Consider the following 18,346-nt stretch of genomic DNA (forward strand, 5'->3'; position numbering starts at 1 on the left):
AACGGGCGGGTTATTAGTAAATATTTTTTTTATTTTGATCACTATGATAGTTTCTTCTGGATCCAAGATGGCGGTGCCCACCGGAGGACGCCGGCGGGACACAGGACCACCAGGAGGGGACCCTGAACCACCGAGAGGTACCGGGGGGGATCGGGGACCTTATTTCTCTTTCCTCTGATGTGCGATCACATCAGAGGAAAGAGAAATTAAATGCAAAATCGCGGCTTTTTTTGCGGTCGCCGTGATAGGGTTAATAATGGAGATCGCAAAAGTGGGGTCGGTAAAAACCGACCCGATAAATGTTCTCTGGGGTCTTGGCTACCCCCGGCAGCCGAGACCCCGGAGAAAATCCGACACTGGGGGGCGCTATTTACTTACTCCACAGCACCGTGAATTAACGGCTCTGCGGTTTAAGTATCGCCGTTAAAAGGCATATCGGCGGTAGTTAAGGGGTTAAAATTCAGATTTATTGAAACTTCTTGCTAAAAATTATCATTAATAAGATGCATATTGTTAAAAATCAGATATGGACGCATTTCAGATGAAGATAGATTCTTACTCAAAGCTAAGGTGTCTTTAGTTACAATAAAAATACAGCATTTCAACTTTTACAGGTAGAAAACAGCTACAATTTAATTTCCATGCAAAACATACAATTGTAAATTACTACCACAATAGCCACAGTAAAGATGTTCTATTCACTTGTAGATTTTACCATTTAGCTGCAACCAGCACAGAATGTATCATACGTCACTCTCCAGACAGAATGATAGCTTCCCAGAAACTCGTGGTAAATCACTTCAAAGTCATAAACAAAAAATGACTGTTGAATTGAGAAATTATCAATAGGTTTTGTTGCACGACCACTCTGGAAATTAAGCATTACCAAGTTCCAATTGAAATCAATGTCTCTTCCTGTAATGCAGAGACTGGCTCTTAGAGAGAGATACTCTTTGCTCGTATGCATTGATTCAGCTAATAGATAACAGTTCGGAAAATGGGACTCCTATGCACTCAATTATCTAAAAATCAACACCACAGCATTTAATTCAAGTTTTTAGTAGATAAACTCTTCTACAGACATACATCGTATGTATTAGAGATACGATTGCTATAAGGATTTCCCACAAAACTTGTCCAAGGCAGACATGCAAGTTAATGAGTGATCCTAACTCATGACAGTTGGCTTAAATAAGTGATCCAGGAAAAGACAAAATAAATAACTTAAGGAAATATCATTACAGATACATTTCTAAATAAATTTCATTACCAAATCACAGGGAAATAATCATTATAGAATTAAAATGGCCACCGTCCTGCTGCACTGATAGAAACCTTTCCTAGAATGTTAAATCCAGTACCTGTCAGCATGTGCAATAAATTCCACTCCATCCTTTCATATGTACGAAGATGTGCTCCTCAGTGGATATTCTGATGTGATACTGGAGATTCCAAGAGTGTTACGGTAAGAAGAGACTGCTCGCAATGCTGTCACCCCTGTCTATCTGATCTAATACTAGAGATACCAAGGGTACTGAGGCAAGAAGAGGCCCCTAACACGTCTGTCCTCCCTGTCTATATAATCTAATACTGGAGATACCATAGAATTAAGGGTCATCATGTCCAACCCCCTGCTCAATGCAGCATTCACTAAACCATCTCACAGATGTCTGTCCAGCCTCTGTTTGGATACTTCCATTGAAGGAGAACTCACAACCTCTCATGGAAGCCTGACCCACTCATTGATCACTCTAACTGTCAAAAAGTTTTTTCTAATATCTCATATGTATCTTCTCCCTTTCAGTTTCATTCTGTTTCTTCTTGTCTTTCCATGGGCAAATAAGAATAATGATGATCCCTCTACACTGTGACAGCCCTTCAGATATTTGTAGACAGCTATTTAGACGCCTCATAGCCTTTTTTTGGCAGGCTAAAGATTCCCAGGTCCTTTAACAGTTCCTTGTAGTACATACTTTGCAGTCCACTCACCATCCTGGTAGTTCTTCTCTGAACTTACTGTACATACCAGGGGTGCTGAAATGAGAAGAGGCTGCCAAAACAGCTGTTCACCATGTCTTTTTTTATCTATTACTAGAGATACTAGGGGTCCTGAGGTGAGAACAAGTGGTTGTTCACACTGCTTTCCACAATGTCTAGTCTAATATTGGAGATAACAAGAGTACTGAGGTAAAAAGAGGTTGCTCACACTGCTGTCCACCCTGACTTTCTGATCTAATACTGGAGATATCAGAAATGCTGAGGTAAGAAGAGACCACTCACACTACTGTGCATTAAGTGCTTCTGATCTAATATTAGATATACCAAATGATCTGAGGTAAGAAGAATCTACTCACACTGATGTCCACCCTGTCTTTCCTTTCCAATATTGGAGGTAACAGAATTGCTCAGGTAAAAAGAGGTTGCTCACACTGCTCTCTACTACCATATCTATCTGATCTAATACTGGAGATACCAGAGTTGTTGAGGTAAAAAGAGAACAATCACACTGCTGCTCACCATGTCTTTTTGACCTAATACTGGAGATAACAGGAACGTTGAAGTAAAAAGAGGTTGCTTTTACTGCTGTACACCATGTGTATCTGATTTACTACTGGATATACAAGGAGATGAAGTGAAAACCTATGGATATACAAGGGGTGCTGAGGTAAGAATAGGTTGCCCACACTGTTGTCCATCATTTCTATCTGATCTAATACTGGATATGCCAGAGGAGTTGAAGAAAGAAAAGGATTTTCACGCTGCTGAACACCCTGTCTTTCTGATGTAATAATGCAGATACCAAGGATGCTGAAGAAAGAAGATGGTGCTTATACTGCTGTCCACCTTGTCTATGCGATCTAATACTGCAGACACAAAGATGCTAAGGTAAGAAAAAGCTTTTCAAGATGCTGTTCACCATGTCCATCGGATCTAATACTGGAGATTCTAGGTGCTGAGGTAAGAAGAGACTGCTCACACTGCTTTAAGCCATCTCTTTCTGCATTACAGTATATGGAATAGGAATATCCAGGTCACTGCAGAAGAGCTTCATACTGGCCATGCTCACACGCAGCTGTCCTGATATTCTACATATATCTGTCAGTGTAAGAGGACAAAGGCCATTTTAATTCTATAGACAAAGTATTGAGATTTGGTAATTAAAAGTATGTATGAATTAATCAGTAATGACATTTCCTTCACTTATTTTCCTTTCCCCTGAGAACCCCTTTAACGATCATTGCACTTTAACTTCCGATGACAGTGTATGGATATCATCCCAAAAACAGGATCCATATGTAAAGATTATACAAGACTTACCAAATACCTTTCCTCTTCTTTCATGCCTGGGGTACGTATCATGTGATTTTGCTCTCCTCGCCAATCTCCAAACCGCCGAAAAAAATAATTGGAGAGAAATCTATTGACCGGGTCTCTAATTATGTTGATATACACTGGCTGCTCTGCACCAAATCTGCAGAAAAAAACAAGTATATGTACTGATTTTTTATTTCATTTTACAAAGCTAAACTACTAACATAAATAATAGCTATAACAGCTATGTGTCACTTCTTGGCCTTTAGTTTGATCCCAAAACACTTTATATCAGTATATAAAGTACAGTACAAATGTCAGGTAATAACTTGTAGTTTTTTTTTAATTTGCAGTGAGTGTTTTTTATTCTTCAGAAAGAAATACAAAAACAGATTTCACTGAAAAATTACAAGCATACAATTGTTTCAAATTGACTATTAAGATGTTGTCCACTTCTTTTTTTTCCAAAGAGGCCATCATAGTGTAGAATAAAAAAAGAATACTCACCAAACTACAGCACATAATAATATAATGATAAAAATAATTTTATTTCTATAGCGCCAACATATTCCACAGCACTTTACATTATAGAGGGACTTCTACAGACAAAAGACATTACAGCACAGCATAGAGTAACAATAAACACATAGATCAAAACAGATACCAAGAGGAATAAGGGCACTGCTCTCAAGCTTACAATCTATAAGGAAAAAGGGGAGACACGAAAGGTGGATGCGATCAATTGCTTTTATTGTTTGGACCAGCCATAGTGTAAGAATTGGGTGTTCCTGTTGCTGCATGAACCAGTTAACAGTCTAAATATGTAACAGTACAGACACAGAGGGCTATTAAATGCAAAAAGCATGTGAGAACATGATGCAAGGAACCTGGTTATGGTAAAAAATTTTGAAATGCGCCACACAGGGATATTTAGGTTAATGCGTTGAGGCGATAGGCCAGTCTGAACAAATGCATTTTTAATCCACGCTTAAAACTGTGGGGATTGGGGATTAATCGTACTAGCCTGGGTAGTGCATTCCAAAAAATTGGCACGGCACGTGAAAAGTCTTGGAGATGGGAGTGGGAGGTTCTGATTAATGAGGATGTTAACCTCAGGTCGTTGGCAGAATGGAGGGCACGGGTAGGGTGGTAGGCTGAGACAAGAGAGGAGATGTAGGGTGGTGCTGAGCCATGGAGGGCTTTGTGGGTGAGGGTAATAAGTTTATACTGAACTCTGGAGTGGATGGGTAGCCAGTGTAAGGACTTGCACAAGGTAGCAGCATCGGTATAACGATTGGTGAGGAATATGATCCTAGCTGCAGCATCCGGGACAGATTGGAGAGAGGAGAGCTTGTTAAGAGGGAGAACGATTAGTAGAGTTACAATAGTCCAGATGAGAATTAATAAGAGAAACTGTAAGAGGGAGACCGATTAGTAGAGAGTTACAATAGTCCAGATGAGAATTAATAAGAGAAACAGTAAGAGTTTTTGCAGAGTCGAAAGTAAGAAAGGGTCGAATTCTAGAAATGTTTTTGAGGTGCAGATAACAAGAGCGAGCCAATGATCAGATGTGGGGGTGAATGAAAGCTCTGAATCAAGTATGACCCCAAGACAGCGGGCATGTTGCTGGGGAGTAATAGTGGAAATAGCAATGTCGGGCATGGGTAGGATAATAGAGGGAGGAAACACGAGTTCAGTTTTTGACAGGTTCCGTTTCAGATAGAGGGAGGACATGATGTTAGAGACAGCGGTAAGACAATCACTGGTGTTTTCCAAAAAAGCAGGCCTGATATCAGGAGAAGAAGTGTATACTTGAGTGTCATCAGCATAGAGATGGTACTGGAACCCAAATCTACTGATTGCTTGACCAATAGGGGCAGTATACAAAGAGAAGAGGAGGGGGCCTAGAACAGATCCTTAAGGAACCCCAACAGTAAGGGGAAGATGAGAGGAGGAGGAGCCAGCAAAAGATACAGTAAAGGAGCGGTCAGAGAGATAGGAGGAGAACCAAGAGAGAACGGTGTCCATGAGGCCAATGGAACGGAGCATAGTGAGGAGGAGCTGATGATCCACAGTGTTGAATGCTGCGGAGAGATCCAAGAGAATTAGCATGGAGTAGTGACCATTAGATTTAGCTGTTAGAAGATCATTAGAGACTTTAGTGAGGGCAGTTTCAGTAGAGTGTAGAGAGCGGAAACCAGATTGTAGGGGGTCGAGGAGTTATCTGAGATAGCGGATAAGACGTGTATGGACCAGGCGTTACAGGAGTTTAGAGATGAAGGGAAGATTAGAGAAAGGTCTATAGTTAGCGGCACTGTTTTGGTCAAGGGATGGTTTTTTAAGTAATGGCTGTATGATGGCATGCTTAAATGAGGAAGGAAAGATACCGGAAGAGAGTGAGAGGTTGAATATTTTTGTTAGGTGAGTAATGACAGCAGGGGAAAGCGACGGGAAGAGATGTGATGGAATGGGGTCACTGGTGCAAGTGATAGGGTGAGAAGATGCAAGGAGCCTGCTTACTTCTTCTTCTGTTACTGGTTCAAAATCAGAGAGTGAGCTAGATGCAGTGTGGGAGGGAGGACAGAGCATGGTATGAGGTGATTGGGAGATAATTTCCTGTCGAATATGGTCAATTTTTTCTTTGAAGTAATTAGCCAGATCGTCAGCATGGAGATCAGTGGTTGGGGCCTGCACTCTTGGGTTAAGTAGGGAATGTAAAGTGTCAAAGAGATGTTTTGGGTTATTGGATAGTGAGGTGATGAGGGTGTTGAAATAGGTTTGTTTTGAGAGGTGAAGGGCAGTGTTGTATGTTTTAAGCCTAAACTTATAATGGATGAAATTTTCGGGTAGATTGGATTTTCTCCACAGACCTTCGGCGCACCTGGAGCACCGCTGTAGGAAGCGTGTTTGCAGCATGTGCCAGGGTTGTCGCGTCTGTGCCTAGTTGTTCTATGTATAGGAGGTGCAGTTTCATCCAGGGCACTTTGAAGTGTTTCATTGTAATACTTCAGTGCAGAATCAAGACTTGAGAGGGAGAAGATAGGGGACAATGATGACTGCAAGTTCTTCATAAGTTTCTGGGTGTTAATGGCCTGTATGTTTCTAAAAGTGTGGAAAGTGGGGGTGACCTGGGCTGGATAGCAGTTCTTGATAGAGAATGATAGAAAGTTGTGGTTAGAAAGCGGGAGAGGGGAGTTTGTGAAATCAATCCCTGAGCAAAGCCAGGAGAAGACCAAGTAGAGGTAGTTTCCGCCTTCATGCATGGGGGAGTTAGTATGCTGCGAGAGGCCGAAAGAGGAGGTTAGAGATAAAAGGTGAGAAGCAGTTGGTGAGAGGGGGAAGGGCAATGGGAATGTTGAAGTCTCCCATGATGAGGGTGGAGATGTCACAGGACAGTGTGGAAGCCAGGTGGCAAAGTGATCCACAAATTGATGGGAGGGGCCCAGAGGACGATACACCACCGCTACTCGCTACTACATAGCAAATTATAGGTATATTTCAACGTATAATTGCAGACATGGTTCGAGCATAAGGCCTTATTATGATGTCTATGAGTCATGTACGTGATATGATAATGGGACATAATTACATGATGGACTGGCATTTTGTATGCCAGTTTTAATAAGTGTGCAGGAATAAGATGCACCAAATTCATTATCAGTGGCATGTGCCTCACCAGAAATGTTACTCCAGTCAAGGATTAGAGTAACATTTCTGGCGTAGGAAACACTGCCACAATTGAAGAATTTCACGGACAGGTGTGGCAACATCCCCTTGCTGCCCCTCCCCAGATCTGTCCATTTTGGCAGAGCTGCCCGGAAACTGTCAGGAAAATGCCAATAGTCATAAAATTCATAAGCAATTCTGGGTTGCACAAAAAGTTTGCACCTTCTCAAAGTGTTTTATAGTAGTTTTCTGACAAAAAGCACTTTGATGAATAGGGACCAATGTCCAGAATAAGCCTACTTGCTGAGTCTTTTAGCCAAAATGGCATTTGGTCGCCTTAGGAAGCCCTTTAAGTTGGAAATGTTAAGATCCATAAGGCCAGATTTATCATTTCTGATTTACTGAAGTCACTTCTCTTTTTGTCACATGTTATTCATTGATTTTTTTTACTCCAAATTCTTCAAAATGATGCATGCATGAATTTGGCGCAAAATAAAAAAAATGTTCTTTATTTTTGTCATTAAATAGTTTGTGACTTTTAGCAACGAAAGTCGCTAATCCTATGAAAAATTGCAAAAATGTAGCAAACAGATAACTCCTCCAGAAACCTAACTCCAGAGGACAGGAATTTGATGTGCTAAAAAACATTTGTCTACAGTATTTGGTAGAATTCACATTTTATTCATCTGCTCCCACACAATGCTTGATTATTTTGGGACATTTGATAGATTACCATCAGGACTCCTATTTGAGCAAAACTTTTTTCCAATCCATAGTTTTTAACTTCATATAATATATATTTCTAGAACTTTGCATGAATACTTTGATATTAAATAAGAACAAGTTTGATTTAACAACTAAAATACGTCACTCACCTGTCCTAGCTCCAGTGGCAGCCAGCCCATCTCCTCTCTCCGGTCGCCAGCTCTCTGCACTGGGTTATATGATAACACACCAGCCGACACATCTAAAATAATCTCTTTAGGCTTTCTAAGGCCCACTCACATGGCTGCACACCACCTGAGTATTCAGGTACAAGCGAGTACTGCTACCTTGTGTAATCTCTGAGCTCAGCTACTTCATTAACCCAGGTCTATTATTGTTGGGTCCTGTTACATCAAGTTGGCAGTCTGTTGTCTCCGCTCTACTATTCCTTGATACTGTCCAAAAATTTAGGTGCATGTCTGCCATTTTAGCTCAGCTGTTTCAAGGTGCTGTTAGCACATTTAGTTCTGCTATATTAATATGCCTGTGTGCAGCCTCAGTTCTGCTGTTGTGTCTCTGTCTGCACATTTGGCTTTGCTACATTGAGCTGCCTGTCTGCCGTCTCAGTTCTACGGTTTCAAGTTGCTGTCTGCCCACTGGACTCTGCTACATTAAGGTACCTGGCTGTCTACGTGTCCCTACTGTTCTAAGGTAGAGTGTAACCACTCCGATCTGCTGTACCAAGGTACCTGACTACATACAATGTCTTGCTGCTCAAAGATGCTATCAACACATTCGGCTCTGCTGTATAGTGGTGCCTCTCTGTATTTATGTTTATCTGGCATCCGGCATATGCAGGTCCAACGACGCATGCGCCATCCAGCATACTGTATGTAGCTCTATTAATCCTCGTTACTCCACATGCTGCCTGGGCCTATCTTACTTGTGTGCATCAAACCTTCGGTCCATGACATACTGCTGCTGCTGCCATGATTGGAATTTTCTCTGAAAGTGGCTGTTTAACACCTTCACTCATGGCCTGTTTTCACATTCCTGACCAGACCAAAATTTGAAATACACATTGTACTTTATGTTAGTAGTAAATTTAGGCTGATAGGTTTTGCATTTATTTGTGAAAATATTGGAATTTTGGCAATTTTTTTTTTCAAACTTTTAATTTTTATGCCCTTAATCCAATATTTACATCACACCAAATAGTTAATAAATAACACTTACCACATGTCTACTTTACATCAGCGTCATTTTTTTAAACAGTTTTTTAAGAAGTTGGAAGGGTTAATAGTCAATCAGCAGTTTTTTATTTTTCCAACAAAATTTACAAAGCCATTTGAAGAGCCCCTGACCGGCCAAAAGAGCAGAAACTCCCACAAATGACACCGTTTTGGAAACTACACCTCTTTAGGAATTCATCTGGGGGAGTAGTGAGCATGTTATTCCTCATGTGATTCACAGAATTGTATAACATTGGGCTGAGTCAATGGCAAATTATCATTTTTTTCACTAAAATGCTGCTTTGGTCCCAAGTTTTTTTATTTTCAAAAAGGTTAATAGGAGAATTTTGTAATGCAATTTCTTCTGAGTGCACCATTACCCCATGTGGACAAAAACTACTTTTGAGGCACAGTGCAAAACTCATAAAAGAAGAAGCGCTATATTGGAGTTCAGATGTTGCTGAAATGGTTTGAGCGGAACCCCTCATTTGTGACCCCATTTTACAAATTACACACCTGAATGAATTAATCTAAGGGTACAGTGATCATATTGAGTGGTGTCAAGGAACTTTATACCATTGGCAGTGAAGAAAAAAAATTACATTTTTACCACACAAAAAATTGTTTTTGCCTCAGTTTTTACATTTTCACATGGGGTACAATGGGTAAAAAATAGTACCAAAATTTGTCATACAATTTCTGCTGAGCGTGGCAATACCTCATATATGGCTGTACAGTACTGCTTAGTCACACGGTGGAACTCGGGAGGGATGGAGTCCTATATGACTCTTGGTGCACAGATTTTTCTAGAATAGTTTGTGGATGTCATATGCAGAGCCTCTAAGAGACAGAAGAGCAGAACTTCATGACTCCATGGGTGTTTTACAGAAACAAGCAACAGTGAATGTTGTTGAGTAAAAATTGAAAATTTGTCATTGTAGTGCCCTTACATTGTAGTGCACAGTATATTTTAGAGCCCAGTACATATTGCCCAACTCATGCTTCTGGAGACATGAACCTATAAATTAAGTGGGCTCTCATCTCTACAGAAACGTCAAACATATGAAAGCTAAATGTGGTTTAGGCACGCTGGGGCTCAGAAGGGAGGGGAGCATTTGGGAGTCCAGAATTTGCTGAATTTCCTTTGAAGGGAGTCCTTCTACTACCAGTAACATTAAAGCTGTTTCCATTAACAGATGACAGACCAGAGTAAGACCTGAGTAAGGCCTTGTTTTTTGCGGATTGATTTTAAGCTTTTATTGGGAACATTTTACATAACATTTTGGAATACATTTATCCTGTGCTCTTCGCTGAACACTTACATTAGAGTTTCCATTTAAATCTCCAAGTGACTTAATTCAGTTGAAACCCTGAGGAATCTAATCACTAGAATGAGGCAGTAAACTTACTCTGAACTCCATCTGGCCTCAGTTCAGCAGTGTCCTTCTTTTCAGAAGTGCACAAAAAAGTGGCCTGGCTTCTATGCATGCAAGCTTAAAAAGACAGACATTGCTGGATCCTAGGCCAGACAGAGTCCATAGTGTCTTCATCTGCCTCAATTTAGGGGAATATTCCACTGAGAGTTCCATATGAATCATGTATTTCAGAGATTTAGACGTTAACCCAGATGTAAGAACTCAGCATAGAGCGAAGGATAAATTTGAGCAGAGCCTTACTGTAATTTTTGGAATGTAGAATGAACTAATCACCAGCACGTCAAGAATTTGTTTTATTTATTTTTTATGCCTTTCCTCATGCATATAAAAAAGTAAATGACTTTATTCTTCAGGTCGGTGCAGATACCAGATTAATATTGTTTTTTTATGCTTAGCAATTATCACACACTAAAAGATGCTTTTTTGTTGTTGCAAAAACAAGTTAGAATTTTTCTATGTTTCTGATTATGCAAATTGTCTCTTCAGAGAGGAAGAGGACTAGAACTCTAGTGCCACCTATTTGAGGTAGCAATCCTAAAAGTCAATGTTGACCCTTTAACGAGCCTAGTTACATGACTTAGGATAAAAGCCAAGCCAGATTCTCCATTTGCAGACACTGTGTTTCGGGGTACTGCCCCTCATCAGTGCAAAGTGGGAGATCTGGTTTGGCTGTGAGAGAGGTGTCTGACCGATATCCAAGAAGTATCATTTCTCCTTGTGGAGAATGACATGCTAAGCATGTCGAGGTGAGGAGACTTAAAGCCGCAATGCTCCTCTGGGAAATATGCTAATTATGCAAATTGTCTCTTCAGAGAGGAAGAGGACTAGAACTCTAGTGCCACCTATTGGAGGTAGCAATCCTAAAAGTCAATGTTGACCCTTTAACGAGCCTAGTTACATGACTTAGGATAAAAGCCAAGCCAGATTCTCCATTTGCAGACACTGTGTTTTGGGGTACTGCCCCTCATCAGTGCAAAGTGGGAGATCTGGTTTGGCTGTGAGATCTATGTTTCTGCTGACAGTCGTTTGAGGGCTTGTTTTTTGCGAGATGAGTTGACATTCTAATTGGTACCATTTTTGGGCACATAGCACATTTTGGTCGCTTTCTATTCGATGTTTGGAAGGCAGAAAGAACAACAATTTGGGAATTCTTTTTATTATGCTGTTCCACATGTGGTAAAATTGATAAGGCAGCTTTATTCTTCGGCTCAGTACAATTACAGTGATATCACATTTATAACTTTTTTTTATTGTTTTGCCACTTTTACACAATAAAAACTATACTATAGAGATAAGAATTGTTTTTGCATTACTATATTCTGAGAGCTATAGCTTTTTTTATTTTTCTACTGATGGAGCTATAAGGCGAGTTGTTTTTTGCGGAACAAAATGGCGTTTTCAGTTATACCATTTGTGAGGCAGTGACCAGAGTCATATGTGAGGGTTGCTATGTGTCACCCAGGATGCACTCAGAAGCGTATTAGATCCGCTGGAGTGCCTTGTGGTCACAGCAGCGTGCCTGTGAGTCACAAGGCAGAATAATAGTAAGTTTGAACCTGGTCAAGTTATTTTGACCAAGGAGCTTGTTCAGGAAAACCCGGTATGGGCTTTTATTTTTGAAACAGACTGCAGGAAGGTAGTGGGGTCAGGTCCGTTTCCCCAAGCCCAGATCTTTTAAGTGGCCTACGGCTACAGATTGGAGCGAAGGAAAAAAGAAACCCTGCAGTAAGAGTTTGGGTGTGTCAGATTTGGTCTTGCAAGCAGACAGAGCAGGTGGTCTGCACAGCACTCCCTGTGTGAGGCAACACAGGGCCAAGTGGAGCCAAAAGGTCTGGCACCCCCTGCATACACGGCAGTGTGGTCGCTCACGGCAACTAGCCATGGACTGTCTTATTGTTTTACCGGCTGCCATCCGGAGGATACAGTGTGCTGTGCACTGTGTGAGTTTTTTTGGACATTAAACACGTTCTGTTTTTGAACTTGCTTGGGTCACTGCCTCATCACTGCACAACGTGGACACCGCTGCTTTACACATTTTTATTTCCATTTGACTTTTTGACCTTGATTTATTGTATTTTTTGTTTGGCGGTATGGAGAAAAACCATACATCTGCATTTTTAAAAAAAATTTCTTAAGATGTTCAATGAAGGGATTAACTAGTGTGACAAATTTATAGATGAGGTTGTTGCAGACACGGCGAGACAAACTGTGTATTTTTTTGTATAAATATACGGATTTATGGGTAGAATATTTTTTACATTTATTTTACCATTTTGTGATTTAAAAAATATATATTTTTACAATTTCTACTTTTTTACTTTGCCACTCTATGGGACTTTAACTTTTAGCACTCTGCTGGTAAAATGCATTGCAATACACCAACATTGCAATGCTTTATACATGTCAGTGTTTGACTGGCAGAAACCTCTTAAATAATGCTCCTGGCCTAAGCAGGTTACTAAGCATGGTCTAAGCAGGCTACTGTCGCTGCCAGATCTGGATGTCATCATGATGATTGGGCCCTCGTGATGATGGGGGCGCCGATCGGAAGGGAGTGGGAGCCTGCTCCCTCTCCTAGCCTCCTAAATGTTGCCATTGATAGCGGCACTAAGGAGGTTAAACAGCCAGGGGTAGTGCGGGAACCGCTCCTGTGAGAATCAGGGCTCAGCTATCACGTAAGCTGAGCTCTAGGCGGCAATCGAACTGGCACAGCTCCGGTGCTGCACACGATCACCATGACGCACCAATACATCATTGGTTGGGAACCCCTACTGGACCATGATGTATAGGTATGCCAAATGTTAATGGTTAATCTCTTAAATACCGATGTCAATGGTGATAAATGGTTATTTATAGAAGGGGGCTCCCTCTTTAACTCTATAGGCACTCTATTGAGTGCCGGTAGTTGCCATGGCTACTACAGTGTTCTGTAAGACCCCACAACAAGTAGGGTCTAATAGGTTAGGTGTCAGTGTAAAACATCCTGCAGTACAGAAGTATTACAGGATATTTTATCAGTGATCAGGTAAGTAAAAGTCCCATGTAAAGACTAAATAAGAAAAGGAGTTTTAAACAATAAATAAATAGTAGTTTGAAAACATAATATTTCATGACTAAAACATTGTTATATTTAAAACCCATTGGGGCTCACAATCTAAATTCCCTATCATTATGTCTTTCTAGTGTGGATGGAAATCAGGGAAACCACCGCAAACATGGGGAGAAGAACATGTAAACTCCTTGCAGATGTTGTCCTTGGTGGGATTTGAACCCAGAACCCCAGTGTTGTAAAGCTGTAACTTTTTGTCTTCTGCGCTGATCATTCACATTTGAAAACTGTCAAATCTGTCTACGAATATCTATACAATGAGGAAACAAGTTACACCTTGTGCTATAAAACTCTATTAAAGGGGGAGAAGCTGGACAGACAGGCAGAAAATCATAACGGGGAGCTGCTGAAGCTTCTAGTCAGGCTCAGACTGGCCTACAGGGGATTCTCCCGGTGGGCCCCTGTGCAGATCTGGGCCCCCAACCTTACTGTATGGGCAGTACTTGTCATAATTCACTTGATTCGCTCTGTAAAGAAAAAAACAGCATCTCCTCATTCATTAACCAAACTACCCAGTTTATTATTATATAGAGTTATAAGCAAATTTGTGAACCAGGGTCATGTAATATTTGTATGCAGGTGAAAAGTGGTCCCCCAAAGTCAATGTTACTGGTGGGCCCTTGGCACCCCAGTCCGACTGCTTCTAGTGCAGGCTGAGAAACTGATATTGGCCAGAAATAGTTCTTCCTCCTGTACATACCCATGACCGCTTGTTCTGAAATCTCACCATTCAATTAATCTATGTAGAACTAATGTTAGGTAAACGTTTGTTAAATATTAAAAACAGAACGATAGATTTCAATAATAATTATGGTTAAAGGTATATATGGAATAAAAACAATTTTATGTTACAAAAATGCTTTGTTTTCTTAATTTTGGACTTTATTATAATTTGTATTGTAGGCATATTAAAACTATTTCTTTTTGTTTCTTAGTAGAAAATTTAGAATTAGATATAAACCATTTTCTAAAATACAGACATTTTAGGTCTGAACCTAAATGCATTTTTATTTTTGCATTAATCCATGAGAATTTAATCGTTCTCACACAATACTAATCCATATAGCAGTGGCCTACAAATCCATTTGGTATCTTTCTCAGTGTATGTGGTGGAGCTTTTCCCTGTAAGTGCAGGATTAACCTCTTAATATGAAACAATACCGACAGGAATAAGTAGATGGGATTGTGGGGACCGAATGTGTCAGGACAAACACTTAGGAAACAACAACTTCCAGCTAGTCATCAGTTGTGGAAATACAGCAATGTACAACATGTGGTTTGGTGAGAAGACTATTTGCAATTTGAAGACAAAATCTATATAAAAGCTAAATAATAAAAGTTTATTGTGTTATTGCTTACATTAACCCCTTAAGAACCAAACCTTCTGGTATTAAAAGGGTTGCAGCAAGTTTGGAAGTTATCTCCTATTCTTTAGATAGGGGCTATCTTCTTGAGCCTTAAGTGTTCTGACTACCACCAATCAGGATTCTGAAGAGTTCCTACTGATGGAGCAGACGCGGAAGTTCAGTATACACACCTTGTCTCAATTCATTCTTAGTGAGAGTGCCAAAGACCAGTCGACCAGAGTGATCGGTTATTTCCAACAGTCACACTGAGAATATACACAGTATATATAAGTGCATGCACATGTACTCAAATACCACATCCCCAAGAGGTCATAAAACATCTCTGGGGGACACTGCATTTGTATTTTTTCTTTACTGTTACTCGGGCATCTATGGGAGCACTAGTTATGGGAAAAAGCATAGCACGTACTTTGAAAGTAGTCACTAACAGAGCTGATTTGGGTTCGATAAGAACCAGCAGCTTTGCTATGCCTGGCAGATCAGATGATCACTGGGTCCATAGGAAGCATTTCCATACTTCTATTCATGTATTGCACTCATTGAATGCTATGTAGATCGCATAAGAGTAAAAAAAGAAGGGTCCCCAGTTGACGCTGCAACTTGAAAGCCAAAGACCTTACCTGCTCCTAGTAGATTGGAGGAGTAAGAGTGTTAAAGGAGAGACATCAAAATATGTTGCTGCACGCTCAGACCTGCTCTGCCTGCCCTTAAGAGACAGAGGGTGGGAAAAGGTTAAAGTGACTTTCCAGGTTCCCCATGTCTGGCTTATTTATGGTATCTCAACAAGACTGGTTTGCTTAATTATCTCTGTACGATCGGCTTCACATGGCTGTGTTTCACAGACCAACTAAGGATTACAATGTCCTAGCCGCTGTAGGCCTCCTAAATCTCAAGCAGCAGGAAGAGAGTAGCCTGGACCAATGATTAGAGAGAAGGTTCTGTCTACCTCATAGCCCCTGCACACACTGGCAGTTAAAGGGTAATCGTACTCAAGTAATATTCAAAATAAGCTGTACTGTGTATAAATGTGGGGAATAAAACTACTGTATATCTTTCCATTACTGTACATGACTTGTATCCTGCGTTTCACCAGTTTTCCCTTCTGCATGCTCAGTTTGTATTTGCAATTCATTGGCAGCTGGTGCGAGTGGACTAGCTGCAATGATCTCCACCATATAAAGTATAACAGAGAGGGATTCCTGATCTTCATTAATTTTTGTAGCACAAACAAAAAAGCACCAGCAACATAAGCAGAGCTGCCTGGATGTGAATCAGCTCTGGTTTGAAATGATTACGGTGATACCCAATTTTTATATTGTAGAGAATCTCTTTTTACAACAATTATTTTTTTCAGAAAGTTTCATGAAATTCTAAAAGCTAGGATTTTTTTTTACAGTGCGGGATACACAGAAAAAGCAAATCTGCAGTTGTTTTCATTTTTTGTGGTGTACATTGTCTAAGAAAAATAATGACACTGTTTGATAGAACAGTTGTTAGAATCTTTATCTTTTTATGTCTACCTCTGCCTGTTTCCTCTCCTTGCTACTCCATCTCCCTATCTCATATTTGATGGGTGCCTTCTCCCAACAGCAATTTTAAGATTTCTCCACAGGTGTTCAATGGGATTTAGATGAGGGCTAAGTTCTGGTCACTTCAGAACTCTCCATCTCTTTGTTTCCATCCATTTCAGGGTGCTTCTTTAACCCCTTCAAGATTGGAGCTTTTTTCAGTTTTTGTTTTTCGCTCCCCTTCTTCCCAGAGCCATAACTTTTTTATTTTTCCGTCAAAATGGCCATGTGAGGGCTTATTTTTTGCAGGTCGAGTTGTACTTTTGAACACCACCATTGGTTTTACCATGTCTTGTACTAGAAAACAGGAAAAAAATCCAAGTGCGGTGAAATAGCAAAAAAAGTGCAATCCCACACTGGTTTTTTGTTTGGCTTTTTTGCTAGGTTCAATAAATGCTAAAACTGATCTGTCATTATGATTTTCCAGGTCATTACGAGTTCATAGACACCAAATATGTCTAGGTTCTATTTTATCTAAGTGGTGAAAAAAAATTCCAAATGCCATTTTCAGAGACCCGTAGCGTCTCCATTTTTCATGATCTCGGATTGGGTGTGGGCTTATATTCTGCGCGCTGAGCTTACGTTTTTAATGACACTATTTTGTGCAGATACGATTTTTTGATCGCCCGTTATTGCATTTTAATGCAATGTCATGGCAACCAAAAAAATGTAATTCTCGCGTTTTGATTTTTTCCCCACTACGTCATTTAGCGATCAGGTTAATCCATTTTTAATGATAGATCGGGTGATTCTGAACATGGCGATACCAAATATGTGTATCTTTGCTTTTTCTATTTTTTATTTTGAATGGGGTGAAAGGGGGGTTATTTGAACTTTTATATTTTTTTAAAACTTTTTTTCTTTAACTTTTGACATGCTTCAATAGCCTCGGCTCTGCAATGCTCAGATTGCTTCTATGTAGCAGAATTACAGACTTGCTATGAGCGCCGACCACCGGGTGGCGCTCATAGCAATCCGGCACCAACAACCATAGAGGTCTCAAGGAGACCTCTGGTTGACATGCTGACACACTAGTGACCCGCGATCACGTGACGTAGGTCACCGATGTGCGTATTTCCGGCCACATGGCCGGAAGCACTTGTTATATGCCGCTGTCAGAGTTTGACGGCGGCATTTAACTAGTTAATAGCCGCGGGTGGATTGCAATTCCACCCGTGGCTATTCAAAACAGCTGACATGTCCCGGCTTTGAACCTCCACCTTATCTGACTGTAGGTATAGTGCTCTTTTATTTGTAGGCCTCATTCTTTTTAGGTAACAATGAATTAAGTGCTTCATGAAAAAGCTCTACCTTGGTCTATTATGTCCACAAGATGCTTTCCCAAAAGGATTTTGGCTTACTCACGCACATTTTGGCAAACTGCAGTCTACCTTTCATGTCTCTGTGTCAGCACTGAGGTTCTCATGGGTCTCTGCCATAGCGTTTCACTTCATTCAACCAAGGTATCATTTTATTCAGTAGTTCTGCGCCGATCTGACACTGTATGATACTGTGCACAATCCTGCTGACAGATTCCCTTTAAAGGGGTTTTCCCACAAAGTTCATTTTAATCAATGAAACTTGGAATAATAATAAGCTCCACAATTAGATGTATTTGCTCCTCTGCTGCGATAACCTCATAAATGTGCCCCTGCTGTGTACTGTGTAATGGCTGTGTCTGATCGTACAGGAACATGGTCTGATCATACCACAACTCCTGGACAGGAAGGAGGCAAACGAGTGAACAGATATTACAGCACCGAGTCATAGCTGATTCTTTCAACAAATATCCAATATATCCTCATCCCCTAAGACCAGGTTAAAATGAGAATATGCAAGATTGTCCTTTTTTCGCCCTGAAAAAACGTGATGTATTTGTTGTATTCATCAATGTACACTCAGTGTCCCATTTGCATGCTTTTTCATTTGTATGACATGTGCATGTCCTCTG

General features: G+C 40.5%; 1 protein-coding gene across 1 annotated transcript in view; it reads right to left on the reverse strand.

Annotated features, from left to right (window-relative positions):
• UST (uronyl 2-sulfotransferase) overlaps window positions 1-18,346 on the reverse strand; it is a 428,747-nt gene that overhangs the window by 46,523 nt on the left and 363,878 nt on the right. Inside the window, exon 5 of the mRNA XM_073575653.1 lies at window positions 3,319-3,472. Within this exon, the coding sequence (XP_073431754.1) occupies window positions 3,319-3,472 (154 nt within the window). The remainder of the gene's footprint in view (window positions 1-3,318; window positions 3,473-18,346) is intronic.

Source organism: Dendrobates tinctorius, unplaced genomic scaffold (assembly GCF_039654945.1).
Source record: "Dendrobates tinctorius isolate UK_male_01 unplaced genomic scaffold, ASM3965494v1 ptg000046l, whole genome shotgun sequence".
Taxonomy (NCBI): domain Eukaryota; kingdom Metazoa; phylum Chordata; class Amphibia; order Anura; family Dendrobatidae; genus Dendrobates; species Dendrobates tinctorius.